This window comes from Geospiza fortis, unplaced genomic scaffold, assembly GCF_000277835.1.
Source record: "Geospiza fortis unplaced genomic scaffold, GeoFor_1.0 scaffold224, whole genome shotgun sequence".
Lineage (NCBI taxonomy): Eukaryota > Metazoa > Chordata > Aves > Passeriformes > Thraupidae > Geospiza > Geospiza fortis.
This window is the reverse complement of record NW_005054448.1, coordinates 1,598,405-1,608,083: the sequence shown is the minus strand read 5'-3', so window position 1 is coordinate 1,608,083 and position 9,679 is coordinate 1,598,405. Positions and strand designations below refer to the sequence as shown.

At 58.3% G+C, this 9,679-nt stretch overlaps 2 protein-coding genes across 6 annotated transcripts in view; one reads left to right on the top strand and one right to left on the bottom strand.

The window, feature by feature from the left end:
* The first annotated feature begins 486 nt into the window (after nucleotides 1-486).
* The window catches only part of INPP5J (inositol polyphosphate-5-phosphatase J), a 26,370-nt gene continuing 17,177 nt past the window's right edge, over nucleotides 487-9,679 (top strand). The window contains exons 1-11 of one of the 5 annotated variants that reach the window (XM_031062473.1): nucleotides 488-826; nucleotides 2,286-2,394; nucleotides 2,963-3,079; nucleotides 3,151-3,326; nucleotides 3,886-3,997; nucleotides 4,395-4,504; nucleotides 4,802-4,991; nucleotides 5,184-5,321; nucleotides 5,679-5,771; nucleotides 6,009-6,113; nucleotides 6,260-6,458. In XM_031062473.1, coding sequence (XP_030918333.1) covers nucleotides 684-826; nucleotides 2,286-2,394; nucleotides 2,963-3,079; nucleotides 3,151-3,326; nucleotides 3,886-3,997; nucleotides 4,395-4,504; nucleotides 4,802-4,991; nucleotides 5,184-5,321; nucleotides 5,679-5,771; nucleotides 6,009-6,113; nucleotides 6,260-6,316 — 1,350 coding nt within the window. In that variant the 5' untranslated portion in view covers nucleotides 488-683 and the 3' untranslated portion in view covers nucleotides 6,317-6,458. Of the gene's footprint in view, nucleotides 827-2,285; nucleotides 2,395-2,962; nucleotides 3,080-3,150; nucleotides 3,327-3,885; nucleotides 3,998-4,394; nucleotides 4,505-4,801; nucleotides 4,992-5,183; nucleotides 5,322-5,678; nucleotides 5,772-6,008; nucleotides 6,114-6,202; nucleotides 7,334-9,679 lie in introns of those variants that run through there. The other 4 variants (XM_031062474.1, XM_014309727.2, XM_031062472.1 and 1 more) reach the window with 4 other exon arrangements.
* PLA2G3 (phospholipase A2 group III) overlaps nucleotides 7,452-9,679 on the bottom strand; it is a 6,003-nt gene continuing 3,775 nt past the window's right edge. The window contains exons 5-10 of the mRNA XM_031062432.1: nucleotides 9,475-9,674; nucleotides 9,271-9,405; nucleotides 8,705-9,165; nucleotides 8,465-8,594; nucleotides 8,220-8,354; nucleotides 7,452-8,061 (exon numbers count right to left, since the gene is read on the bottom strand). Of these exons, the coding sequence (XP_030918292.1) occupies nucleotides 7,950-8,061; nucleotides 8,220-8,354; nucleotides 8,465-8,594; nucleotides 8,705-9,165; nucleotides 9,271-9,405; nucleotides 9,475-9,674 (1,173 nt within the window). The 3' untranslated portion in view covers nucleotides 7,452-7,949. The remainder of the gene's footprint in view (nucleotides 8,062-8,219; nucleotides 8,355-8,464; nucleotides 8,595-8,704; nucleotides 9,166-9,270; nucleotides 9,406-9,474; nucleotides 9,675-9,679) is intronic.

Genomic DNA, 9,679 nt, shown 5'->3' with positions numbered 1-9,679 from the left:
CAGGATTGGGGGGCGGGGCTGCAGGCAAGCTCCCGGCGGGTAGGATGTCTGGCGCGCGCTGTTCGTGCGGGATGTCGTGATAGAGACACCCGACTGTGGAGTGAGTGCTACCTGCCCCCGCTGTCCCCGAGCACCGGGGCTAGCGTGGCGCTGCTCTCCTTCCCTATTGAATCGTCTCCCCAATGACTGAGGCTCCTGTCACTACCAAAACAGCCTGCGGGCCCTTTGCTGGTGCCCGTTGCGCAAGGGCATTAATGTGTTGTGACGGATGTTGCTTTGCGTTGGTGAAGGACACCGCTGCGGGGTTGCAGCACTGCTGTCACATGTGCTGTCCTGGCCTTTGTGGCTGGCAGGGGCTGGGAACTGAGATCCAGGTCCTTTTCCCCAGGAGCCTGAGCCTTCCTGGAGAAGGGGGGGGGTTTCCAGAGACACCCTGTCTCACAGCCTGCCTGTGTCAGCTAGTGGCGATGAAGACGAGGGCTCTTTGTGTTGGTTTCTAGAATTTCAGGTGCAGATCTTGGGGGATCTTGGAGGCAAGGATCTGTCTCTCTCATACAGGAGTTAAGGACCTCGTATATATGCCATGACTAAGCTTCAGCCCTGGCTACTTCTGTGGCCAGCAAAAAGCTTCTTTGGTGGATCTGGGGGCTGAACAGGGTTACAAGGAACCTGTCTGAGCCTTCATGTTAGCCTGTTCTTCCTTTGTCCTCCCAAGCATCACAGTGGTCACCTGGAACGTAGGTACAGCCATGCCCCCAAATGATGTGACATCCCTGCTGCACCTCAACACGGGCGAGACAAACGATGTGGACATGATCGCCATTGGGTAAGAAGATGAGGTGCAGCTCCTCCTTTTCCTTCCCCTCCCCCCTCTGGCGAATTCCCTTTTCAGGGAATTCCCAAAGCCCTGGGGGACAAGGAATGGAAGAGCTGTAGCCCCAGCCTCCCTTGGGGCACGGGGAGCAGGGAGGGGTGTGCCTCATAAATGATAGCATGTTAAAAAAGGTGATGGAGAATCAGCACCTGGTAAAATGGGAGTGCTGAGAGGAACTGAAACCCTTGAGTACTGATTGGACTTGAATACTCATCGAGCCTGAGGCTGGCTATGCTGGACCAAGTTAGCCCTGCTCTTGCTGTGAGTTGTGGCAGTCCTTGGGTCAGGTCTGTCAAGGCATTTGACTCCCCTCACCAAGTCCTCTGGGAGCATTCTCCTCCTCTGTGCTTTTGCATGTGGTATTCAGGCATCAAGGGCAGAGATCTGTTCTCCCGAGGCTGGATTGGCTCCATGCCCCTGGTACACAGATCTGCTGACAGGGCAGTACCACAGCACTGTGCTGAGGCTGGTGAGGTGAGGGTGGCTGTCCCTTGAGGACTGCAGTGGTGTATGAATTCCTGCTAAGGCCAGGGATGTGCTGTCTCTGCACAGGGAGCAGGAAGCAGCCTCTGCCTATAGGTATGAGGTGGAAAAGCTGGATCTGCCTCCAGGACTGCCCCCGAGCTCCCAGCTGCAGGGGCATAGTGGTGTAAAGGCTGACACTGCTGGAGCTATGTTGGAGCCAGCTCGTTGTGTTGGAGCCAGCCTCTCAGTCCCCTCAGCCTTACAGGCCAGTGGAATGGGTCTGTGTGGGTGGCAGAGGTCAACCTGAGCTGGATGGATGGGGTGAGGGGTGTAGCTGATAGTTAGGGACCTGCTGGGACCATGTTCTGGCCAGGGCAGGGTGTCCTTCTACTGCTCACTTCCTGGCATCTCTGCCTAGCTGTGTCCTTCCTCTGACCTGTGTCTTTGTGCTCTAAGCGCTCAAATTTTTTGGGCAAGACATTTCCTGATTGTGCTGTTCTCTGTGGACATTTTTCCTTCTCTTCATTAATTGCTCAGCTAGGAGGAGCACTGTTAGCTTTCTGGTTGCTGCTGCTCTGAGCTATGCAGCTCAAATACATCTGGACACCTTGTGCTGTTGGGACATGACTTCTCTGTAGAAACTGAAAGGCCCCATAAGCCCCTCTTGCACACCGAGATGGGCTTTAGGCTTCTGCTCACTGCTTTAGAAAGGGCCAAAGCCTCCTGGATTTAGGGCCACTTGCGCCTCCTGCCACCACATGGCTCAGAATCACTGGAGCAAGGACGTGGCTGGTTTGTGCTCCAAAATCAGTGTCTTCCCTTGAACTGCCCTTCCCACCCTTTCCTGCTGCCTAGCATTGTGCTTTGGCACCTCTCTCAAGTTCTCATTAACTGGGACACAGATGGTTTCCTGGTGTGGCTGAAGGACCTGTACATTTCCTCTCAGGCTGCAGGAGGTAAACTCAAAGATAAACAAACGCTTGAAGGATGCCCTCTTCACAGATCAGTGGAGTGAACTCTTCATGGATGTGCTAAGCCCCTTCCACTTCATCCTGGTAAGGAGTCCTGAAGGAGTTGGCTGCTGGTGTTCTCTCTGCCTGCCAGGCAGGTGGGACACAGGAATAGAAAGCTGGGAGGGAGGTGCAGTGGGAGAGCTGGCTGGAGGGACAGCCTGCAGCCATCCAGGCTGCAGGGACCGCTGCTGCATCTCATCCAGCAAGTTGTTTGGCTTGTGCCACCCAGCTGCCTTTCCTGTGCTTATGCTTCCCCTTTGGTGCTTTGGGGTGGCTTTATGTTGCCCCCTGCATTGAACCAGGGTGAGGAGGTAAATGTGGGAACTGGCTGGTGCTGCTGGCAACAGCCTGCGAGACTCAGGGCAGGCTCAGCTCCCCAAGGCATTTGCCTCAGAGCCTATGTAAGCCCAGCATCACTGAGGTTCAGGTTTGGCTGTCAGTGCTCAGGAGGGTATGCACAGATCTCTGAACCAAATGTGCTGTTAGTCACCTGTAGGATGGAGGGGCACACAAAGGGCGGAGGTACTGCCTCATGGCCTGGAGCGAGGGGAGTTGTCCCCTTGTCCCCAGGCTCTCTATCATCCTACTCCAGCCCTTGCTCCAATTCCAGGTCAGCACAGTGAGGATGCAAGGTGTGATCCTGCTGGTGTTTGCCAAGTACTACCACCTGCCCTTCCTTCAGGACATCCAGACAGACTGCACCAGGACAGGGCTGGGGGGATACTGGGTGAGTGTGGCCCTGGGGGGAGATTGTAAGGGGCTGGCTTCCCAAGGAGTCATGGGATCCTCTTGGTGCAGGGCAACAAGGGTGGGGTGAGTGTTCGTCTCTCCATCTTCGGCCACATGGTCTGCTTCCTGAACTGCCACCTGCCAGCACACCTGGAAAAGGCGGAGCAGCGCAAGGAGGACTTTGCCACCATACTGCACATGCAGCAGTTTGAGGGGCCCGTGGCCAACGGCATCCTGGACCATGAGTGCGTACCCCACCACTTTGCTTCCCAGTCTGGGCTCTAGTGCCAGTCCCAGTCCTTGACCACCTCCATGTAGGGTGTGGGGTCTCCCCTGCATCCCAGCACAGCTTGGAGATTAGGTCTTTCCTGTAGAGCTGGCCTAGCATGGACTCAGCATGGTGGGGTAGGTGTTTATAGAGGGGTCTTGGTCTCACCACATTCAGGGCTGGTACAATTCCTGCCTTACTAGCACTCTTGGGGTTTAGGACCAGTCAGAGGGCCTAGCTCTGTCCCTGTGTCCTGGCTTTGCGATCTGAATCCAATGGGTGCCTCATGTGGAAATTTCCACCCTTGGTTTCAGTTTGGGGAAGTCTGGCCCATTTGGCTAATGGTGCTTGGTCCTACCTACAGAATCCTGGCAGCCTGCCAGGCTGCTGGCTGAGCAGTGACTTGTGCCAGTGTTCCCAAGAGCACCTGTGCTGTGGGCTAAGGCTGCCCCCAGGCTGGGGACATCTTACCCCTGCTGTCACTGGCTCTGGTAGTCTCAGCCCTTTCAGCCCGTTGCCCTTGCTACCATCCACAGCCTCGTGTTCTGGTTCGGGGACCTCAATTTCCGCATTGAGAGCCTGGACATCTGTTTTGTGAAGTATGCCATTGACAGCAATGTCCTGAGCCAGCTCTGGGAGAAGGATCAGGTGAGGGATGGGTGTGCTGTCAGCCTACACTGGAACCCTAGCAGTGATTGACTCTCCCCAAAACTGCCCATGCGGCTGTTGGTCAGGGCATGTCCTCTTGCAACTCGCAGGACACAAAGGGCCCTGGCTCTCATGTCTCTGGGGGAGGAAGGGACAGCAGAATCCCAGGTCAGTCTGGATGGAGCTGGGCACACTTCCCTCATGAGTGTGTGAAGGGGAGCTGAGGCAGAGTCTACAGACTAGCTGCTGACATAGACAAACCCTGAGAGCTGTAGGAGCTGGCAGGAATGGGACTGGGCTTTCACAGTGTGTGAGGGTGGGGAGATTTTGGCAGGATTTGTGGAGGTGTCTGGCTATAGGGGTTGCTGTGCTCCTTGATGTGCTCTCTTCCCCACAGCTGAACATTGCCAAAAGCACGTGGCCTGTTCTCAGAGGCTTCCAGGAGGGACCCCTGAACTTCCCACCCACTTTCAAGTTTGATGTGGGCACCAACAAGTATGACAGCAGGTAGGAGAGCAGAGCTGGGCATGAGGTGGGGCTGAGAGATGCAGGAGCTGTGGGGCTCAGAGCCAGTGTAGGTGCTGGTGTGGATGAGTGGGGAGAGCAGCCATGCTGGGGTGGGCACAGGCTGGACTGTGATGTGACAGCAGTGCTGCTGCCAGCAGAGTTCTGTCCCAGCAGCTGTGCTGAGTGCCAGGATGAGCCACATCCTCTGCCCACATGTGCCATAGTGCCAGGGGGAGGTAGTTTGGGTCAGAGCCCACTGCCCTTGCCAGGCAAGAGATGCTCTTCTGTGCCCTACAGTGCCAAGAAGCGAAAACCTGCCTGGACTGACCGCATCCTGTGGAAGATAAAACCTCCCAGCAAGGGGTTGGGCACAGGTGGGCACCGGCCCAGCCAGGGTGTGCTGTCAGTGAGCCAGCTGTGCTACTGCAGTCACATGGAATACACTGTCAGCGACCACAAGCCAGTAGCTGCCATCTTTGCCGTGCAGGTGAGTACTGTCCAGGGCTGCTGGGAACACAGGCAGGAGCTGCAGGGGTGGAACATCCAGCCTTGTGTGTGGGGAGCTTACTCTGGTTTGGCGAGCTCAGCTACCTTGCCTCTTACTGGGGGCTGCTGTGGGTATGTGCATGGGGTCCCTGGGCAGTAGAGGCAGCTCTTTGCCATGCCCTTTCTCTGGCAGTTTGCTTCCAAGGTGGACAAGCCCCTGGTTGAGATTTATGTGGCTGATGAGTGGAGCAGGCCTGAGCAAGCAGTTGTCAGGTACAAGATGGCTGTTGGCTTCCACCGGAGCTCCTGGGACTGGATAGGACTCTACCGGGTAGGGGCTTGGGGGCTGCTGGGGCTGGAGGGAGTGGGGAGCACTGCACAGCACTATGGGGTCCCTTCTGAGCTATCCCCTACCAGTGAACACGGTGAGGGCATGGAGCTGTGCCCTCCCTTCCCCTGGCATCATGGTGTGGTCTTGCTTCGGGAGGCTCTGGTCCAGCAGTTCCTCCTTCCCCCTGCTCTGTGGGCCCCACAGCACCCCAGGGCACACCTGCAGGGGGGTGCAAGGCAGCTTTGGGTCACCCTCTGTGAGCAGAGCTGGCTGAGCAACAGGAGACTGAACAGTGACTGTGCCGAGTGGGACTTACATTGTCCCACTCACTTGTATTGTCCCATGTATTATGCACAGGTAGGCTTTCGGCACCCTAAAGACTACGTGTCCTATGTCTGGGCCAGGAGTGATGATGGGGAGCGCTGCCTGGAGAAGCAGCTGTGTGCACAGGTGAGCTGGGGCCAGCCCCTGCTGTCTTGCTGGCACTTCTGCCCCACACTAGAGGGACAATCGCCCCTTTGTGCCCCTGGATGGGGCAGGCAGGCACCTCATTATTGCTTTTTGCTGAGTATGGGGCAGGCTCATGGTATTGGCAGCAGAGATTTGTGCTTTTGGCTGGGGTTGGAGGTGGCAGGGGGGGCACCCCTGTGCAAATCCTGGTGCCCATCAGGTGTCTCTGGGCTGCAGGTGATGTTCTCTGAGGAAGCACTGCCCAAGGGGAATGGAGAGTACATCCTTGGATACTACAGCAACACTTCCAGTAGCATCGCTGGTGTGACTGAGCCCTTCCAGGTAAGCACAGGCAAGAGGTGAGGGGGGATGGATATGGCGGAGGGGGGTGTCTCTGGATGGGGCAGGCCAGCTGGTGTGGTACCCAACAGTCCCCTGTGAGGGTCAGCTAGCAGTGCTGATGCAGGGGTGCAGATTTCCCTACCCAGGTCAGAGGAGGGCAGCAGCTCTACAGACAGCTCAGGCAGCAGCTCAGAAGAGGATGACAGTACACTTGTCCTCCTGGCTCCCAAATCCCGTAGTCCCAGCCCGGGCAAGATGAAACGTCACCGGAGCCGAAGCCCCAGCCTGGCCAAGTTCCAGGGCCTGATCCTGCGGCCATCAAGCCGGGACAGGGGTACAAGCCGCAGTCCCTCACCCCAGAGCCGTTGCAGCCTCCCCAGGAATATCCCCACCATCCATCTGCCCCATGAGGAGCTGGGGCACCATGAAGTCAAAAGCAAGGAGCTGGAACAGGCAGCTGAGAGCCCAGACAGCAGCTCGTTCTACCAGACTGTGCAGGAGAAAAGTGGCCTCTGGCGTGTCTCTGCTGACAGCTCTCTGACCAGGGCTGACCCGCGGAACCTGGGCCTGCTGCCTGCACTGCGCCTGGAGATGATTGACCAGGCCCTAGGCCGGCGGCAGGAGAGCGCAGACCAGGGCTATTATCCCTGCCGGAGAATGAGCACCACCAGCCCCCCAGCCTGTGGCCCCTCCCCAAAGGAGGGGCACAGCCCCCAGGAACTGGACAGACATAGCTGTGCCATGGGCCGCTGATGCAGTGGCTCCCTTCCTCCTCCCCATAGCGCGCTTGCTGTGTGCTTTCCTCTGCCACTTCCCTGCTGAGACACTCCCTCCCTTATTTATTGCAGTGACTCCTCACCCCTGTTGTGTGCCTGGCAGGTAGAGGCCCCCTCCTTGCTGTCCCCACAGCCCAAGCTCCTGCCCTGGGCTGTGAGGTGACCACACAGGGGACGGTGGGCAAAGTCGGTCTAATGCAGTTTGGGGAACCTCTCATGAACTTCCAACTGCAGGACTCTTGTCCCATGGGAGAAGTGCTGGCCTCACACCTGAGGTGGCACAAAAGGCCAGGGCGGGGCTCTGGCAGGAATGGTGATAGGCACAGAGCAAGGACCACCACAGGGTAGCCTGGAGATCAGAGATCAAAGTTTGCTCCTTCCCTGCTCTACTACTGTGCCTCAGCCTGAACATAGTGCAAGTGACAAAATAAATGATCCTGCCCACCCCAGCTGCACTGTGCTCACTGCTGGGGGCAGGATCACCCCTGGGGTGGGGGCCACAGTGTCAAGAGGGGACAGCAGGCTCAACTCTTGTACTATACACCATGCTCTGGCCACCCACCCTTTATTTTTTCTGCTACATTCAGGTACTGACCTCAACCCTCCTACCCTGCCTGGGCAAGAGGGTCAGGATTACACCTCACTGCTCAGGCCCCCCAGTTGAAGGGTCACCAATCTAGGGGTGGGGTGCCCTGCCATCCTCCCTGCGCCAGAGCACACCAGGGAAGGACAATGAGTTTCCTCTTTCCTGAGCCCTCCTATTTCTTTCCCCTTGCTTTTGATACTCATGGATGGCAGCCACAGCTCCTTGAGAGGCTTCTCAGTCCCTCTGGCTGTGGTCCCCAGCTCCATGCTGTCATGCCAACAGCCATGCTCAGTGCCATCCTTTGACTTGAGGACCAGACCCCAGGCAGCTCCCAGCTGCTGCACAGCACATCTTCCTCCCCAAGGCAGCACTGCTTGGGTGTCATCAAAGCACTGTGTGGGGCCAAGCTGGTCTCTGCTCTACAACCAGATGCTGGCACTGCTCACAGAAGGTACCTCCCCTGGCATGTGTCTTTCAGTGTAGATGCTTGGCCTTGGAGCTCACATGCAGAGGGCCCCAGCGTCTTAGAATCTTTTTGAGCTGCTGTGCAGGTACAAGCACAGCCCTGGTCATCATGGTACAGCTGCTGGAAAAGCAAAGCTGTGAGCATCACTAACCCTGCAGCACCAACATCCACTGCCCCTGCCCTGCAGCCTGGTTGTGGCACAGCAGAGCAGGGGCCAATGCTTGCACTACTGGTTTCCTGCCCCACCTAGGCCCTGGCCTCTTGACTTCCCCACTTACCTGTGCTGTGACCCCCTGCCTGGGCTGCAGGCAGCAGGCAGCTCTAGCACAAAGCAGTCCATGGTGATGCGGTCAGCCAGGACAGCCAAGTCCATGTCGCTGCAGTCCTTTGCCCTGTGGAGGCACCGTGCCAGCCTGCAGGCACGGGAGGGCACATGTCACCAGGCGCTGGCCAGGGCAAGCATCCCACCTCCTCTGATCCCCAACTGTATGCACACAGTGGCCTTTTCCTCGTGGACTCATACCTGCACGTGCAGTTGCAGTGGAAGAGTGTCCGGCTGTCCACGTTGTGCAGCTGGTACCTCACCTCATGGGGTGCAATCTGGTACTCACACTTACCCAGGTGCTTGCTGCACCTGCACCCCCTGCCCGGGCCTGAGGACAGTGGGGAGGTAATGGGCATCCCCAGCACATGACCCCACCAGCCTGAGGCCTTGGGCCACCCCAGCTGCGGTGTGCACGTGCTGCCCACAGTACCAGCTCACCCTGCTGCCTGCGTCCCTTCACAGCTGGTACAGAGGTGGCTCCACACTGTGCTGTGGCTGGGCTGGGCCCAGGGCTGCCACACCGAGGACGTGCTGAGATTCCAGCTCCTTGCTCTGGTCCAACCAAATCCTGGCCTGACACTGTCGATGCTGTTGCACGGCCAGGCTCTAGCCCCCACTGCACTGATGGGTGCCTGGTTGTGAGCTCAGCCTTGTCCCTGGCTGACGCAGGGGTACCTGGGCCCTGGGGTTGCTGGGCTGTCTTAGGTCTCTGTGCCTGGTGGCGCCCAGGCTTTGCCCTCAGTTCCTGTCGAAATCGCTTACGCCCTGTTCTAGAGAAATTCCTTCCCCTGCCCGGGGGCTGCACAGTGGGGCTGCCCCTCTCCTCTGCTGGTAGGCTGGGGTGGTACTGATTCTGCTGCACCATCCTGGCCAGAGGCACTACTCCATAACGCTCACACCTGAGGACACCACGTGTTGTGAGGTCCTGCACACCAACAAAGTCAGTGCCCGAGGAGACAGCCGGGCAGGAAACGCTGAGGGCCGGGGCACCCCCGGGAACTCACCCGCCCCACCAGCGCCACTGGATGCACTCCTCGCTCTCTTCCAGCACAAAGCACGGCACCTCCAACAGGTTGAAGAATGTGACGCCGATGATGTTGGAAACGGTGTCGTTGATGGCGAGCAGGCACTGCCGGAACCTGCGGGCAGGGGACCGGTGAGGAGGGCGGGCTCCTCAAGCTCCCCGTTTCCTCACGCCCTGGGCTCACCTGTTGTCGCAATCGCAGTGGGACACGGTGTGTAGGCGATAGTTGCGGATGCCGTAATTGAACTGCAGCGCCGTGATCTGCGCCCAGCACTGGTCATGCTCCCGACAGCACCGGTCGGGGCCGCGGAAGAGCCCTGCGGAGGCGCCGATGAGCCGGAGGGAGACCGGGTGCTCCCGCCGCCCCCCGCCGCTCCGGACCCAGCTCG